A 19,284-nucleotide genomic window follows, 5' to 3' on the forward strand; every position below is an offset into this window, starting at 1 on the left:
GCCTATCATAGCAGCACAACGGCTATGAACGAACATTTGAAAAGAAAACACCTGACAGCGTTCTTGCCATCACCATCAACTAGTCAATCGTCCGCGTGAGTAAACGTTGTCATCATTACACAAAAACATGAATGTGTCATTTGTATCTGTGTTGTAAATTGATAAATTAAAACACTGTTTCGCTCTGAGGCGTGCCTGTTCAGTGTTTACAAAGACGCGCTCTTCTTTAACGCTAACGTTAATTAGTTGTGCAAATACCTTTTACAACATTAACAGTTACATATACTATGTACAAACAAACAATTAACTTTCACTTTAATCATACTATGATTGTTGTGTTATTAAGCAAAATAAGCAATACTTTTACTTTTGTTGAAATGTTTACACTGTTACAGAATATTTCGTTTTGCACTTTTTTGTATTGGATGTTTATCTTTATTTTTGCACATTTTAAAGCAAAATAAGCAATACTTTTACTTTTGAAATGCTTATACTATTGCAGAATATTAAGATTTGCACTGGATGTTTACTTTTATATTTGCACATTAAAAAGCAAATAAGCTACTTTTAATTTTGTTAAATGTTAAAAGTTTTAAATGTTTACATTGTTACAGAATATTTTGTCATGTTGTTGTCAATGTTGACTGAGTGGCCATACTTTTTTTTTTTGTAAATAAAAGTCATGCCTTTTGAAAAAACTGGCCTACATTTATTTTTTCATCTTCATTTTAAATAAAAAAATAATCGGTAAAAGGAAAAATAATCTATAGATTAATCGGAAAAAATAATCTATGATTAACCGATTAATCGAAAAAAATAATCTATAGATTAATCGATAGAAAAATAATCGTTAGCTGCAGCCTTAGTTGTGATGAGTCTGTAAATTTAATACGCCGCCGTATGCTTAAAATGATCAAAATACGTAAATAATACATGCTATTATGATTATTGTATGATCATTATGATGTTATTACAACATTACATACATACAGCATGTTTATAAAACTTTGGAGGTTTTTGGATGTTTTAGAGCGCTTTATAGGCAGAACAGAGCGTCGCCCATTGGCTCTTTTGTTGGCTGACTTTTATTTAGGAGTTAGAATGCATAAAAAATTAAAATATGTGTTGTCTTACATAAGGATTGGGAATGATACACAAAATTCCAAAAAAGTGCAGTTCCCTTTTAAGCATGTTTGTACGGTAAAAAAAAAAAATCACATGAAAATTTTTTATTGGACGTGTACAGTGACAATAAAAGGAATTTAATTCCATTCTATTTAAGGGTTGGCATTTTAATAAGGGTTGACATGGTCGCATGACTGGAGAGCTTCCAGGTGAAAGCAGGGGTGTGGTTACTGGACTGTCATGTGAGCTCACCTAAGTTGTGGGAGGAGTCACCTTGAAAAGGACAATCAATCAGGACGCCGGCTTTTGCGACACTGCCCCCTAGAGCCACTTGTAAGGACACCACAGAGCCCTGAAACCACCGACAAGGAAGCACAAACGATTTTGTCACATGATCTCATTAATATTCATGAAGGAGTTTATGTGTGTAAGGTGCTTGGCTAAGCCAACCTGCATGCGAGCATACGCCTTCTGTCCGTTTCGAATCTCTACCATCTCCGCCTCTCGCGGCAGGGGCAACAGGTGCGGCGCGTCCTCAACCGAGTCAGCCAATCGGCAGTCCACGTAGAGCTCTGCCGTCATGCTGTCCCGCTGGAGGCCGCTCAGCCGCAGAATGATAGAGTGGCTCCGCCCATCGACCAGGTTGACGCTCTTCAAGTTGATCGTGTGGGTCTTCCCGTCTGGTCGCGTGTAACGAAGCAACACTGGATGCATACAAGTGGACAGACACACAAGGAAGTGATTAAGACAAACAAGAAAGTGACAACAAAAGGAAGTAATTAGGACAAACAAGGAAGTAATTAAGATAAACAAGGAAGTGATAAAAAAGATAAATGAAGTGATAAAGCAAACAAGGAAGTGATTAAGATATACAAGTGACGACAAAAGGAAGTGATTGAGACAAAGAAGTGACAACAAAGAAAGTGATTAAAATAACCAAGGAAGTGATTAAAACAAACAAAGAAGTGACAACAAAGGAAGTGATAAAGATAAACAATAAAGTGACAACAAAGGAAGTGATTAAGACAAACAAGTAATTAGGATAAACAAGGAAGTGACAAAAAAGGAAGTTATTAAGACAAACAAGGAAGTGATTAGAACGAACAAGGAAATTATAAAAAAAGATCAATGAAGGATAAAGCAAATAAGGAAGTGATTAAGATAAACAAGGAAGTGACAAAAAAGGAAGTGATTAAGACAAACAAGGAAGTGATAAAGACAAACAAGGAAGTGATAAAGATGAAAGAGGAAGTGATAAATACAAAGACAAGAAAGTGACAGACAAACAAAAAAGAAATGAATACAAAGACAAACAAAAAAATGTATTAGAACAAACAAGAAAGTGATAAATACAAACAATGAAATAATACACACAATGAAGTGATAAAGAAACGAGAAAGTGATAAAGACCAACAAGGAAGTGATAAAGATTAAAGAGGAAGTGATGAAGATGAAATATGAAGTGATAAATACAAAGACAAGGAAGTGACAGACGAACAAAAAAGTGCTAAATACATACAAACAAAAAATTAACAAAACAAACACGAAAGTGGTTAAAAGAAATAAGGAAGTGATAAACACAAACAAGGAAGTGATTAAAAATATCAATGAACTAATATAGCAAACAACGAAGTGATAAAGACAAACAAGGAAGTGATTAAGATAAACAATCAAGTGTTTAAGACAAACAAGGAAGTGATTAAAAAGATTAATGAAGTGATTAAAGCAAACAACAAAGTGATGAAGCAAATAAAGAAAGCAATGAACCAACTAAGGAAGTGATAGACGAACAGGAAAGTGATTAAAACAAACAAGAAAGTTATGAAGCAAATAAAGAAAGCAATGAACCAAATAAGGAAGTGATAGACGAACGGGAAAGTGATTAAAACGATTAAAAATGGTAAATGGGTTGTACTTGTATAGCGCTTTTCTATTTTTTTTTAAGGAACTCAAAGCGCTTTGACACTATTTCCACATTCACCCATTCACACACACACATTCACACACTGATGGATTAAGAAAGTGATTAAAACAAATAAGGAACTTGGAAATGATAAAGACAAACAAGGAAGTGAAAAATAGACACAAGAAAGTGATAAAGACAAACAGAAAAGTGATAAAGACAAACAAGGAAATTATAAAGACAATAAAGGAAGTGATAGACAAAGCGATAAAGAATAAAGAGGAAGTGATAAATAAACAGGTAAGTGATAAAGACTAACAAGAAAGTGATAAAGACAAACAGAAAAGTGATAAAGACAAACAAGGAAATCATAAAGACAAAGGAAGTGATAGAGAGGAAGTGACAAATAAACATGGAAGTGATAAACAAACATTAAAGTGATAAATACAAACAAGGAAGTGATAAAGACTAACAAAGAAGTGAAAAATAGAAACAAGAAAGTGATAAAGACAAACAGAAAAGTGATAAAGACAAACAAGGAAATTATAAAGACAATAAAGGAAGTGATAGACAAAGCGATAAAGAATAAAGATGAAGTGATAAATAAACAGGTAAGTGATAAACGAACATTGAAGTGATAAATACAAACAAGGACGTGATAAAGACTAACAAGAAAGTGATAAAGACAAACAGAAAAGTGATAAAGACAAACAAGGAAACCATAAAGACAATAAAGGAAGTGGTAGAGAGGAAGTGACAAATAAACATGGAAGTGATAAACGAACATTAAAGTGATAAATACAAACAAAGAAGTGATAAAGACTAACAATACATACAAACAAGGATACAAACAAGCAAGTGATAAATACAAACAAGGAAGTTAGAAAGACAAACAAAGTAATAGACAAGAAACTGATTCAAACAAACAAAGTGAATAAAACAACTACAGAGGTGATAAATACAAACAAGAAAATGATAGACAAACAAGAAAGTGATTAAAACAACAAAGAAAAAACAAAACAAGGACGTGATAAATACAAACAAAGAAGTGATAAGACAAACAAGGAAGTGATAAATGCTAACAAGGAAGTGAAAAAACAAGAAAGTGATTAACACAAACAAGGAAGTGACAAAACAAACAAGGAAGTGATAAACAAGAAAGTCATTAAACAAACAAGGAAGTGACAAACACAAACAAGGAAGTGATACACAAACAAAAAAGTGATACACAAGCAAGGAAGTGATAAAGACAAACAAGGAAGTGATAAAGGTGAAAGAAGAAGTGATAAATACAAAGACAAGAAAATGACAGATGAACAAAAATACAAAAAGTGATTAAAACCAACAAGAAAGTGATTAAAATAAATAAGTGATAAAAAACAAAAAAAAATATTAATACAAACAAGTGATTAAAAAAAAAAAAAGAAGGAAGTGATATACAAACAAGAAAATGATTAAAACAAACAAGGAAGTGAAAAAGACAAACTAGAAAGTAGAAAGCAATACAAAAACTAGAAAGTGATTCAAACAAACAAGAAAGTGATAAAGATTAAAGAGGAAGTGATCAATTTTAAACAGGGAAGTGATAAATACAAAACAAAGAAACTAAAGTAACAGACGAACAATAAAGTGAAAAATACAAACAAAGAAGTGAGAGAAAAAAAGAAGCAAGTGAGAAAAACAAACAAGGACGTGATAAAGACAAACAAGAAAATGATAGACAAACAAGAAAATTATTAAAACAAATAAGGAAGTCATAAAGACAAACAATAAAGTGACTGAAACCAATAAAAAAAGTGATTACCGGTAAAACAAACAAATGATTAAAACCAACAAGGAAATGATAAATAAAAACAAGGGATTAAAACAAACAATAAAACGATTAACACAAACAAGGAAGGGAAAAAGACAAACTACAAAGTAATACAGACAAACTAGAAAGTGATTAAAACAAACAAGAAAGTGATTAAAACAAATAAGGAAGTTATAAAGAAGAACAAGGAAATGATAAATACTAACAAGGAAGCGATAAAGACAAAAAAGAAGCAATAAGGACAAACAAGGAAGTGATAAAGAGAAACACATAAGTGATCAAGACAAACAAGGAAGTGACAAAAGACAAACAAGAAAGTGATAAGGACAAAGAAAGAAGTGATCAAGGCAAACAAGGAAGTGATAAATACAAACAAGGAAGTGATAAAGACAAGAAAGAGATTAAAACAAACAAGAAAGTGATTAAAATAAACAAGAAAGTGATAGACAAAGTGATAAACACAAATGAGGAAGTTAAGACAAACAATGAAGTCATAAAGACAAAAAGAAGTGATTAAGACAAAAAGGGAAGCGATTAAGACAAACAAGGAAGTGGTCCAGATGCAGACATGATTTGACCAGAGGCGGGCCATACAGCGCAAAGGTGGAGCCCATGTTCACCTTTGTTGATCTTTCCCATGACGGCGATCTCCAGGTACTTCTTGTTGTCCTGTTTGCTGTACACGCCCAAGAGAACTCCTCCCATCTTGGACGGCAGACGTAACATGGACGCTACGTAGATGTCACTGAGCGCGCTCAGACCACTAGACAAGTTCTCCACTGCAGCAACGATCTTCTTGGAGTCTTGAAGACTCAAAACGTCAATCACTGGGGTGGACAAAGTTGCTGGTTACCATGGTTAGGACTAGAGATGTCCGATAGTATCGGACTGCCGATATTATCAGCCGATAAATGCTTTAAAATGTAATATCGGAAATTATCGTTATCGGTTTCAAAAAGTTTATTTTTTTTTATTTTTGTCCTGTCCAGCTTCTATGCAAATCATATAGTTGATGTAGATGCCCATATCGGCTGTTCAGATTGAGCTCAGTTTATCATTTCCTATTATACAGTATGCCAGGTAGTCGTGCACTAAAGGAGGACTTTGTTATAGTTTACTTTATTACTCTAGTATACTCTGGACTGAAGCTGTGTGCCTTCATTGTTTTTGTAGCTGTTGTTTTGAGGCATGTTTAAAAAAAATAAAAAAATAATGCACTTTGTGAAAGTCAAAGTATAGTATTTCCCATAGTTGTAGTGGGTATCAGGATTATCTCAGGGAGAACATGTCCCAAATTCCAAGCTGCTGTTTTGAGGCATTGTTTAATGCAGTGGTCCCCAACCACCAGGCCGCGGCCCGGTACCGGTCTGTGGATCGATTGGTACCGGGCCAGACTAGAAATTAAACATTTATTTTTATTTTTTATTTTTATTAAATCAACATAAAAAACACAAGATACACTTACAACTAGTGCACCAACCCAAAAAACCTCCCTCCCCATTCACACTTATTTGCGCAAAAGGGTTACTTCTTTCTGTTATTAATATTTCTGGTTCCTACATTATATATCAATATAGATCAATACAGTCTGCAGGGATACAGTCCGTAAGCACACATGATTGTATTTCTTTATGACAAAAAAAAATAAAAAATTAAAATTAACAAAAAAAAAATACCATACACCCCCCGATCGGTTGATATCGGAATCGGTAATTAAGAGTTGGACAATACCGGAATATTGGATATCGGCAAAAAAGCCATTATCGGACATCTCTAGTTAGGACCGTTTCAAACTAGGCAATTGCCTTGCATGTTATTGTTGGTCTGATGGCGCCATCTTTTGGACGAGTTCATTCACTGCAGGTCATGCATTGCCCTTCTGTTTAAAGCTTTCAAACCGGAAGTAGAAGTGCCGTTCAGTCTTCTAGCCGTCCATAACGTTTCTACTCGTATGAATTCTTCATTCATCACTCCAACAGCGTTTGTACGTTTTACAATATAACTAAAACTACTCATACTTACTGAACCGTTCCAGGTGTGATATCTGTAGGAGTGTTTTCCTGCACATTTGTACGTGCTATCGTAATGTAATCAAGCTAGCGTTGTTAGCATTAGCTAATATGCTAACACGTTTACGTTAGTATTATTAACTTACAAGGGCATTCTTTTTGTATTGTTTCAGTTTCGTAAATTCACCAAAACGCCATCGTGGAGTTATTTGAGTCTGTTAGGCTGATTGGAGAGCTAGCTTCTGCAGTCATTCTGCAGACAATGACTTATGTTTTGTTTGATCAGCCATTTTACTGCCATGTTACAGACACCGTTTGGAAACAATTAAGGCAGGTAAATAATAATTTACAGAATGTTTATGTGTAAATAACTCATTTCACAACGTATATATCTGCGACTTATAGTCCGGTGCGGCTAATATATAGAGCAATATTTTACAGCCACTCGTCTTGACGTAATCTGAACTTTTGCTGACTCTGCAAAAATGAAACTAACTTACCCTTCAGGAAGCCAGAAGCAAAAGAGGAACAAGAACGAGAAGGAAAAAGAAGACAACGATAATACTGCTATATTTTGGCCCGATGGTCACTTTGACACTGAAACTAATGCATGAACTGCAACCTCTCCTAACGGGGACCTATTACTTATGCAAACTAACTTTTCTTACCAATTGCTACCGGTTTTGTGTATTTGGGATCTGCATAAGTCCCAAAACTGTTTCTTAGGCAGTTTGGCCCATCCCTCTTTGCAGCACCTCTCAAGCTCAATCAGGTTGGAATGGAAAGCGTTGCTTTTTATCCAGGATGTCTCTGTACATTGTTGCATTAATTTTTCCCTCTATCCTGACTAGTCTCCCAGTTCCTGCCATTGAAAACTATCCCCACAGTATGATGCTGCCACCACCGTGCTTCATTGTGGGGATGGTATTGGCCTGGTAAGGGCTTTCGAGCAATCATTTAGGACAGGGATTCTTAACCCTTTTGACCTCTGGGCCCAACTTGTACACTACAGAGGGGCCCGGGGCCCACTCAAATATTAACACTGAATTAGTAACGTTACGCTTGATTTTAATCGTATTCAATTATTATATCTAACCTACTTAAAATTTAACAGAATAAACCTTGTCAAATTATGTGAAAGCATGTGTTAAGCACAAATATTATTATCAAGGCTTAGGTCAGGCTGATTACAAAAGTAAATACTAATCAAATACACTGCAAAATAAGGGACTCCTAAAAACTGATGAAAATTGCATTTACATACAATTACACATAATACCATGTTTCTTAAATAAATAGAATTTAAATGCAAATGAAAACACAGCTTCACCACTTCAGTCATAATTTCATTGCTTAAAAAACGTATCTATGGCTTTAGCGCGAGACTTCTTCTGTCTGTCTGGTATCGTCATTACTGCCACAATTGGTAGAAAAGTGTATTACATTGTAGTACCGCTGCGGCCTGAGAAACATATGTATTGGCGGCCCTCGCGGCCCAACAATTTATATATTTATCAAATATCTTCAAACAGGACCGACCTATGCGACAGCAGCTTTTTTTTCCTGCCTCCACAAGAGACGTAGTGTTGTCTTTGTGATGCAGTAGGAAGGTCATAGACTTCCGTTCCGCTTGGGCATCGAGCTAAAAGCCATTGGCGTCCGGCATACCGCCCCAAACATCTGCTGTGTTGCATTTCTACTGCGTCTCGGATGTGACGCTACGCAGCTTCGGTTTTTATAGAGGGATTCAGATTTTCCCTGGGAGGTGCATTGCGGCAGCCATTTTGAAGGGCGAGCGTCATCGTTCACAATAGTGCTACACGTAATATTTCCAAACTATTCAGTGAAAAGCAACATTGCAAAATTGGATGCAAGAATCCGTACAAAATCGACAAGTCTGAATGGAGCAGAGACCACGCGCGACATATTCCCCGATGTCTCATGTCCAGAATTTGTGAACTACCTAATTGTTCAACCCGGCCCATTTTACACTTTGAAAGACTTTCCAAATTATAAGTTAAGATAGCTATTTGTTTGTGGATGGGTATGTGACGTTTATGTGTATCTCCATAAACCCAGTGGACATTGTGTCGTCAAGCCAGGTTAGAGTAATGCTGTCTCAAAAATGATCCGAGCCAAGTTCGACACCCTGGATAATCACGGATAACCAATCTATGGTCATCTCGGCACACTGACTGTAAGGCAGGATTGAGAGAATATTGTTCTCATTAGGGCTGAGCGATATGGACGAAAAATAATATCTTGATATATTTTCCGGTGAAAATATACATATACTGTAAGGATATTCATTTATTAGCTAAATTCACTGAAATTGAAGTGAATGACAACTGTACTGTAAACAATCAGTGGCCCTTTTATTGTATTTATTTGGTTTGCCTTTTCTTTGGCTCACCCCTTAAATGTTATTCATTTTCTCTACAGTAAAAAACAGCATCTATCTATATCTTAACAAAAAAACAATTACTTGTTTGTTGTCTGGGAACAGTTGGTAATGGTTATGTGCAGTAAAACTTTTCATGAACTCAACTCACCTTAATGTGTGTTCCTAAATTTGTGTTGGACGCCTTAGATCGGGGGTCGACAGCCCCATGCGGCTCTGCAGCCGCATGCGGCTCTACAGCCGCATGCGGCTCTTTAGCGCCGCCCTAGTGGCACTCTGGAGCTTTTTCAAAAATGTATGAAAAATGGAAAAAGATGAGGGGAAAAAAATATATTTTTTGTGTTAATATGGTTTCTGTAGGAGGACGAACATGACACAAACCTCCCTAATTGTTATAAAGCACACTGTTTATATCAAACATGCTTCACTGATTCGAGTATTTGGCGACCGCCGTTTTGTCCTACTAATTTTGGCGGTCCTTGAACCCACCGTAGTTTGTTTACATGCATAACTTTCTCCGACTTTCTAGGACGTGTTTTATGCCACTTCTTTTTCAGTCTCATTTTGTCCACCAAACTTTTAACGTTGTGCATGAATGCACAAAGGTGAGTTTTGTTGATGTTATTGACTTGTGTGGAGTGCTAATCGGACATATTTGGTCACTGCATGACTGCAAGCTAATCGATGCTAACATGCTTTTTAGGCTAGCTATATGTACATATTGCATCATTATGCCTCATTTGTAGGTATATTTGAGGTCATTTAGTTTCCTTTAAGTCCTCCTAATTCAATTTATATCTCATGACACACTATCTGTATGTAATATGGCTTTTAATTTTTAGAGGCTCCAGACAGATTTGTTTTTGTATTTTTGGTCCAATATGGCTCTTTCAACATTTTGGGTTGCCGACCCCTGCCTTAGATGAAGAGACCAGTAATGATTTTGGTTTACATAGTAAAAAACTAAAAACTAAGGTTTTGGGATTGTTTACTCTAAACTAGAGATGTCCGATAATATCCACCTGCCGATATTATCGGCCGATAAATGCTTTAAAAGGTAATATCGGAAATAATCGGTATCATTTTTTTAATTATCGGTATCGTTTTTTTTGTTTTTGTTTTTATTAAATCAACATAAAAAACACAAGATACACTTACAATTAGTACACCAACCCCAAAAACCTCCCTCCCCCATTTACACTCATTCACAGAAAAGGGTTGTTTCTTTCTTTTATTAATATTCTGGTTCCTACATTATATATCAATATATATCAATACAGTCTGCAAGGGATACAGTCCGTAAGCACACATGATTGTGCGTGCTGCTGGTCCACTAATAGTACTAACCTTTAACAGTTAATTTTACTCATTTTCATTAATTACTAGTTTCTATGTAACTGTTTTTATATTGTTTTACTTTCTTTTTTATTCAAGAAAATGTTTTTACTTTATTTATCTTATTTTATTAATTTTTTTTAAAAGTACCTTATCTTCACCATACCTGGTTGTCAAAATTAGGCATAATGTGTTAATTCCACGACTGTATATATCGGTTGATATCAGTATCGGTAATTAAGAGTTGGACAATATCGGAATATCGGCAAAAAGCCATTATCGGACATCCCTACTCTAAACGCATACATTTGTTTAAATATGGCAACGAGGACACGCATTATTGTGGCTTTCCTGCACGTCATCTTTATCACTAAAGGAAAAATTTAATCTGCAGGAGAGAAGTCCCATGCCATTTACAGGTTGTTTTTTTTGAGTCGTCAGCTTGTAGCGCCCCTCTGTCTCCGGCTCGCTTGTCATCATTTTGCTTACTAGTTTTAATGACTCGCCTTATCTTGCCTCTGATTGGCCAGTCCGTAATGTTTTGCCCTGACCTTAACCAATTGTGATTAATCATACGAACACCAACCAATCATCATGGATTTTTCTCCATGTTCTCATTCATCCAGGTCATTGTATTTTCTCCAGATTTTTTTGGGCCTGGATTCGCAGACCATTTTCTCTCTTTGTAGCTTGTGGCCTTGGTGTAAACTACCTCGCTACATGGGTCTAAAAGTAGCTAAGCTACAGAAAAAGCTTAGCTACTCGTTAAAAAGTAGCTAAGCTACTGGAAAATGTAATTACTAGTGATGGGTCCGGCAACACCGATGCATCGGCGCATGCGTCGAGCTCATAGAGCGAAACCCTGTGTCGGTGCGCGTACCGCTTTTAGAAAGTCACGTGACCGATCATGAGCTGTTTTGGTCACGTGACTGATACGCGAACTGTGTCGCACTGACGCCTCCTCTGTGCCCTGTGAGCGGCTCTTTTCTACAGCCGGAGAAATAATAACTAAGAAGAGAAAGCGTCTAAAATTGAATACGTTGGAAAAACTGTTGTTTTTTTTAATAAAAATGTGTAAAAATAGATAAATAATATTTTCCAGTCCCACAAGCAACCTCATTCACAACACGTTCTCTTAGATTTCCATGTTATGATACATGTTCACATTATTTATTGACTGTATCTAAAAAAGACAAAAAATATATTTTTATTTAAATGAAGTTATGAAATAATCCTAAATGAAATACAATGACTTGGTTTATATTATTGTATATACTAGGTCAGTGGTTCTCAACCTTTTTTCAGCAATGTACCCCCTGTGAATTTTTTTTAAATTCAAATACCCCCTAATCAGAGCAAAGCATTTTTGGTTGAAAAAAAAAAAGATGAAGTAAAATACAGCACTATGTCATCAGTTTCTGATTTATTAAATTGTATAACAGTGCAAAATATTGCTTATTTGTAGTGGTCTTTCTTGAACTATTTGGAAAAAAAGATATACAAATAGATAAAAACTTGTTGAAAAATAAACAAGTGATTCAATTACCGGTATAAATAAAGATTTCTACACATAGAAGTAATAATCAACTTAAAGTGCCCTCTTTGGGGATTGTATTAGAGCTCCATCTGGATTCATGAACTTAATTCTAAACATTTCTTCACAAAAAAAAAAATCTTTAACATCAATATTTATGGAACATGTCCACAAAAAATCTAGCTGTCAACACTGAATATTGCATTGTTGCATTTCTTTTCACAGTTCTTTTTGACAGACATTTTAGTGACAAACCTGAGCTTGTGCTTCACGGAGTTTATGAACTTACATTCATATTTTGTTGAAGTATTATTCAATAAATATATTTATAAAGGATTTTTGAATTGTTGCTATTTTTAGAATATTTTAAAAAAATCTCACGTACCCCTTGGCATACCTTCAAGTACCCCCAGGGGTACGCGTACCCCCATTTGAGAACCACTGTACTAGGTCATAAAATCAGTGTCAGTTGAGTCGGTCCATATGTTGCCTGTAGGGATTTTTAATGTCCAGCAGATGTCAGTATTTAGTGACACAGTATCGACACAGTATCAATACAGTTTTGCAATTTGTCGAAACGCTTCATGAGGCCTCATCAACCCATCACTAGTAATTACGCTACGTAGCTTAGCTACATGTAGCTTGTTACTGCCCATCACTGTTTTCACCAATACAACGTACTATCCATCCATTTTTTTACCGCTTGTCCCTCTATCAAAGTTATTCAGCCGACCACAACAAGTTAATGCAAGTTGTGGCTGTTATTTATTTAGATTATTTTTCACTTACAAAATGTTTTACCTGAAATGATCCGAACGGGAAGATGTTGGCATGTCACATCTCGCCTTAGCAGTTAACTGTTCTTTTGAGCGGCTTTCATTTGTCCAAAAATACGCTTAGGAATGCGATAGAAGTCAGGAATAGCTCTTCAAATCGATTGTGGCAGTTAACAATGGCACACGTCGTCGGCATTATGGATATTACTGGATAAATGATCGGCAACAATTAACGTTTTCCGACTTCCCGCCCTTTAATGGATGTCGGCAATGCATTGTGGGAAATGTGGAAAAACCTCCGAACCCCTCTATTGGTTGCCGTTGCAGCCATTTAGCGTAGATGTAGTAGAGCGGGACAGGAAGTGTACAAACAAAATAAATCGCAACATAAAATCGCAAAATAAAGGCAAACGCACTAAGCAGAACTTTAGGTGCAACCTGGAGGTAAGGCAACCTGGGGTTTGACCCCTTCACGTCTTCGTGCGCTCAAAGAAGGCGAACACTGAAAAGAAGAACAATTCTGAGTTTACCTTGCTGCTGGTCCGGAAGTTCGGCCGCCGTCCAAAGCACCGCGACTGACAGCACCAGGGTGACGGGCGAGAGGGGCCGCATCGCGACGAGGCCGACGCGGACCGGACGGAGTTGTGCTGAAGAGAACGAAAAATGTCGGAGAAGAAGAAGACGAGAAAGTCAAGAAAGTGGCAGCCGCTCCGTGCGCGTGCACACCGAGACGAGCGTGCGGGAAAGAAAGTGACGTCACGACGCCCAATGTGATCTGACACTTTCTGGAAGGAGGAAAACGGTGGCTGATGACGTCATCAAGGGTAGTTTATTTATAACTGACATTTTTATTCCACCATGGCACGTTTTTATGTTTATATTTCGACAGTGTAGGAATGGAATTATCAATGTCTAACATGATGTAGAAAGGGCTTGTTTGTTGTCATGGTAACGCAGCCCCAACATTACATTTTGTGACCTGCTTACGCTCCACAAACTGCTTCCAGATCAGCTCGTTAAAGCGCAGCATTCCTCAGCAGAGACGTCATGTGCAGCTGGTGTCCAGACGCTCAGGACGACTGCTGGGGCCCTGAGGGGGTGTGGCCAAGAGCTGAGATGGAGTCCACTTCCTCAAAGACAACACGAAGCTGGGACTGATGGACCTCAGTCGACTTCGTCGTCATCGTCGTCGTCGTCGTCGTCGTGAGAGTGCAGAGGCTCTTCTAGCGCCCCTCGCTGTTGGATGGCCACCATGCCACTCAGCACGGCGTAGGACAACATGGCGCCCAGAGCCACCAGCAGTGACAGGAACTGCTTCCTGCGCTTGTTCGGCACATGCTCGTGGTCTTTAGTCTCAGCCGGACCGGACATCCTCTGACTGGAGTTGTCTGTGGACACACAGAGGCGGGTTGTTAGGACTGAAGACACGACCATCGTGCCTGCTGAGGTGGTCCTCACGGGGGAAGTAGATCAGCAGAATGTTGGCGCAGAAGTTGCTCAGGTTGTCCAGAGACTTCAGGTGCTCCTGCAGCTTGTTGTTGGGGAGCTTGCACTTGAAGATGGGCGCCAACGAGCCGAAGACGAAGGCGTCAAGGGACGACGGCCTGGACCGCAAACCACACCATCGTAACCAACGCCCAAATACGCCATCATCACCATCACACACATGACAAGGGTTTGACTTACGAGTCTCCAAAGAAGAACTTGTGCTGGCCAAGTCTCTGTGCCAGGAGGTTCATGCAGTCAACAGCATCGCGGAACAACTGAAACACAAATGCTAACATGTTAACAAGAAGTGCTATACTGGCGGCATCACATTAGTAGACATCATGGCCGTCGGGGCGGCGCTTTAAAGGGGAACTGCACTTTTTTTTTCACAATCCTTATGCAAGACAAAAACACACATTTGTTTTAATGCACTCTGACTAGTAAATACATGTTAGCAAGAGTCAGCTCTAATCTGTCTATAAAGCATTCTATAAATACTAAAAACTAGAGGTGTCCGATAATATCGGACTGCCGATATTATCGGCCGATAAATGCTTTAAAATGTAATATCGGATATTATCGGTATCGGTTTCAAAATGATCGGTATCAGTTTCAAAAAGTAAAATGTATGACTTTTTAAAACGCCGCTGTGTACACGGGGGTAGGGAGAAGTACAGAGCACCAATAAACCTTAAAAGCACTGCCTTTGCATGCCAGCCCAGTCACATAATATCTACGGCTTTTCACAGACACAAGTGAATGCAAGGCATACTTGGTCGACAGCCATACAGGTCACACTGAGGGTGGCCGTGTAAACAACTTCAACACTGTTACAAATATGCGCCACACTGTGAACCCACACCAAACAAGAATGACAAACATTTCGGGAGAACATCCGCACCGTAACACAACATAAACACAACAGAACAAATCCCCAGAACCCCTTGCAGCACTAACTCTTCCGGGACGCTACAATATACACCCCCGCTACCCCCTAACCCCCCCATCTCAACCCCGCCCCCCCAACCTCAACCTCCTCATGCTCTCTCATGGAGAGCATGTCCCAAATTCCAAGCTGCTGTTTTGAGGCATGTTAAAAAAGATAATGCACTTTGTGACTTCAATAATAAATATGGCAGTGCCATGTTGGCATTTTTTTCCATAACTTGACTTGATTTATTTTGGAAAACCTTGTTACATTGTTTAATGCATCCAGCGGGACATCACAACAAAATTAGGCATAAGAATGTGTTAATTCCACGACTGTATATATCGGTATCGGTTGATATCGGAATCCGTAATTAAGAGTTGGACAATATCGGAATATCGGCAAAAAAGCCATTATCGGACATCTCTACTAAAAACCTCCATCAAGGTTTTATACACATGCTGTAAGTATATATGTAGTAAGCAAAAATTCCTGGTAATATGGTGTTTTTTCGAACCGGGAAACACATTGACTTGAATGTGTTAGAAGAGTGTGGATGGGCAACGGTTTGAATCAGGTGAGAAATGTGTTGGTTGTAGAACTGTGAAAATCGCCATTCATTTGAACGGGAATTTCCTGGAAATTTGGGAATGTTGGAAAAACCGGGACATTTTTTAAATTAAGATAATATCACAATTGTCCTAGATGATATGAATGGGTTGGTGTTGGAATCTTTTAACTCGGTCGAGAAATGTTGACATAGTAACATTTTGTAATTCCATCCATTTTCTACCGCTTGTTCCTTTCGGGGTCGCGGGGGGTGCTTGAGCCTATCTCAGCTGTATTCGGGCGGAAGGCGGGGTACACCCTGGACAAGTCGCCACCTCATCGCAGTATTTTGTAATTGAGAATTGGAATTTCGGGAAAAACGTGAATTTATAAAAATATAGATAATATCACAACTGTCTTAGATGATATGAATGGGTTGGTGTTGGAATTTTTGTGACTCGATCGAGAAATGTTGACATAGTAACACTTTGTAATTGAGAATGAGTATTTCTGAATTCCTGGAATTTTGGGAAAATCGGAAATTTTTTAAAATATAGGTAATATCACAATTGTCCTAGATGAAATGAATGGGGTGGTGTTGGAATTTTTTGACACGTTTGAGAAATGTCGATGTGGTAACACTTTGTAATTGAGACTTGGCATTTCAAAATTCCTAGAATTTCGGGAGAACTGGGAATTTGTACGTAAAAAAAAAGATAAATACCTTCAGCCCTTTGAGACACTTGTGATTTAGGGCTATATAAATAAACATTGATTGATTGATTGATTTGATGTCCCAACTAAGTGGAATGTTTTAATGGTGGAATAGGTTGACAAAAATGTAGAAGGAGAAGACAAAAGAAAAAGGGGTGGAAATAGGGCGTAGGAAAACTGGGAATTCTGGAAATTCCTGGAATTTTTTGGAACTTGGAAAATAGTAGTAGTCTGAATGTCCAGGGTGAGTGGATTGTGTGGATGGTGGAACAGTTCAAATCCGGTGAGGAATGTAGGAATTGTGCAAGCTTGAAAATTGGCCCATTAATTTTAAATGGGAAAAATATCCCGGAAAACCTGGAATTTCTGATAATCTGGGATATTTGGGAAAATCAAAATATGGTTGCTCTTGATTCCCGACTGAGCCGAACGTTTTGATACTCGAACGGTTCCGATCGGATGAAAATTGGGGGGAGCTGAAAGCCGGCACAGTCTGTGGGAAGTGGAAGTTGCTTCTGCCCATGTTGATGGGCTCATATTGCCCGTCCCATTTGAAGCTGAAACGGGACGTTGGGCTTTGTAACCATGTTTTTTGTTACTTTGCGGCACTTCTCACTTGCGAGTCACCTGCTTCCTGTGTGTGTAAACTAGCGGTCTCCGCCCACCGAGACAAAGATTGTGGATGACTGAAAGAGGGCTCACTGCGTTCAGTTAATTCTACTGTTAAATAAACGTGGTTAATATTCAGGTCACAACATGTAAATGGAGTATTGTTGGCGCTGTTTGGATGTTTTTTAGTGGGTTTTACCGGCGCGATAGACGCAAAGACGACATGACTCCCCTTAACTCAATTGTTAGCTGACTCTTGCTAGCATTTATTTACGAGTCGGAATGTATATGCATAATGCCTTACATTGCGAATGATAGACAAAATCCCCACCCCCCCAAAAAAGTGCGGCTCCCCTTTAACGTCCAGTAGAAAAAGGACTTTGTTGCTGACTTATTTGTTCCACTGCACAACTTTCCAAGATCCACTGGAAGGACTTCTCCTTTCCAGGGCGTCACACATGGAAAAAATGTGGGCCGAGCAGCTGGAGGCATCTCCTCTTCGGCGCGAAAAAAGTGCCAAATTCCAAAAACACACTGTGCGGACTTAGTTTGCGCTACATTTTGTCAGTCAAAAAAAATAATCTATCTTTAATGAAATCAGCTTCATAAAGCGGTTGTTAAAAGTTGTTGGTTTTTGATATGTTCACATGACATCATAATAAATGTTAATGTCATCGTTTAGGAGGTTGTATAAAGTAAAACACAGTACACTAATAATGGCTTATTTTGTACAGACTAGGGTTGTCTAGATACCGGTACCAAAATGTATTTCTATACTTTTCAAAACAAAAGTGACAAAAAATGTTATTAATGCTTTTATTTTGTCAGATAATCTTATGATACATTAAACATATGTGTCTTATTGCAATCAAACAATTGTGTTATTAAATATAGAGAACAACGTCTCTATTAGCAGTAAGTAAGCAAACAAGGCTCCTAATTGTCTGCTGACGTATGCAGTAACATATTGTGTCATTTCTTATTCTATTAATTTTGTCAAAATTATGATGGATTATTAATCTACTTGTTCATTTACTGTTAATATCTGCTTACTTTCTGTTTTAACATGTTCTCTCTACACTTCTGTTCTAATGTACTAATCACTTATTCTTCTCTTGTTTGATACTTTACATTAGTTTTGGCTGATACTACAAATATGTGTATGGATCCAATACCAAGTAGTTACAGGATCATACATTGGTCATAATTTAAGTTCTCCTGTATCCAGGGACATATTTCATGACTTTATAAACAATTATAAAAAAAAGAAGAAGATTGTAGTATCGACTATATACGGCTCTTGGACTTGGTATCGTTACAGTCAATATTTGTATAGATCCACCCATTTGTTTACATTCAGGAGCGCTAGCTTGATGTTAGCGGTTAGCTATTGAATCCTACGGTGTGAAGTGAAACATGTTTAGCTATTCCTCGTCCTGCAGGCATGATACTTGCAAGAAACGTACTTTGTCGCCGTGGAGGCGAGGATTAGTGATTTAGAAGTAGCTAAAACACTGTGGAGGGACATTAGCCCCTATCTAGGTGTGTTTCAAAGCATCGCTTGTAGAGAGCTTTTAGCTTTACCTTTATTGTTATTTTTCAAGCCAAAATACGTCCATTCTTCTTCTCCTGTTTCTGCTTGTAAGTGCTCTGTGTGTGAGTTGACTCACATGCGCCTCGGCTCACATTACCAGCAATGTAAAAAGTACTGGTATTTTTCAAAGGCAGCATAGTACCTTTTTTGAATTCATTGGCACCGCAATACTCTATTAGTACCGGTATACCATACAACCTTTTGATTAAATGAGACTTTTATTAGTAGATTGCACAGTACAGTACGTATTCCGTACAATTGACCACTAAATGGTAACACCCGAATAAGTTTTTCAACTTGTTTAATTCGGGGTCCACGTTAATCAATTCATGCTCAGTGGCCTTGTGGTTAGAGTGTCCGCCCTGAGATCGGTAGGTCATGAGTTCAAACCCCGGCCGAGTCATACCAAAGACTATAAAAATGGGACCCTGCTTGACACTCAGCATCAAGAGTTGGACTTGGGGGTTAAATCACCAAAATGATTCCCGGGCGCGGCCACCCCTGCT

General features: G+C 37.9%; 2 protein-coding genes across 2 annotated transcripts in view; both read right to left on the reverse strand.

Moving 5' to 3' along the window:
- The window catches only part of thbs3a (thrombospondin 3a), a 38,946-nt gene extending 25,300 nt beyond the window's left edge, over positions 1-13,646 (reverse strand). Inside the window, exons 1-4 of the mRNA XM_061982988.1 lie at positions 13,427-13,646; positions 5,462-5,668; positions 1,576-1,829; positions 1,378-1,477 (exon numbers count right to left, since the gene is read on the reverse strand). Of these exons, the coding sequence (XP_061838972.1) occupies positions 1,378-1,477; positions 1,576-1,829; positions 5,462-5,668; positions 13,427-13,508 (643 nt within the window). The 5' untranslated portion in view covers positions 13,509-13,646. The remainder of the gene's footprint in view (positions 1-1,377; positions 1,478-1,575; positions 1,830-5,461; positions 5,669-13,426) is intronic.
- A 60-nt stretch (positions 13,647-13,706) lies between these two features.
- LOC133621118 (metaxin-1) overlaps positions 13,707-19,284 on the reverse strand; it is a 19,351-nt gene continuing 13,773 nt past the window's right edge. The window contains exons 6-8 of the mRNA XM_061982989.1: positions 14,583-14,659; positions 14,355-14,500; positions 13,707-14,284 (exon numbers count right to left, since the gene is read on the reverse strand). Of these exons, the coding sequence (XP_061838973.1) occupies positions 14,061-14,284; positions 14,355-14,500; positions 14,583-14,659 (447 nt within the window). The 3' untranslated portion in view covers positions 13,707-14,060. The remainder of the gene's footprint in view (positions 14,285-14,354; positions 14,501-14,582; positions 14,660-19,284) is intronic.

Source organism: Nerophis lumbriciformis, linkage group LG21, assembly GCF_033978685.3.
Source record: "Nerophis lumbriciformis linkage group LG21, RoL_Nlum_v2.1, whole genome shotgun sequence".
Taxonomy (NCBI): domain Eukaryota; kingdom Metazoa; phylum Chordata; class Actinopteri; order Syngnathiformes; family Syngnathidae; genus Nerophis; species Nerophis lumbriciformis.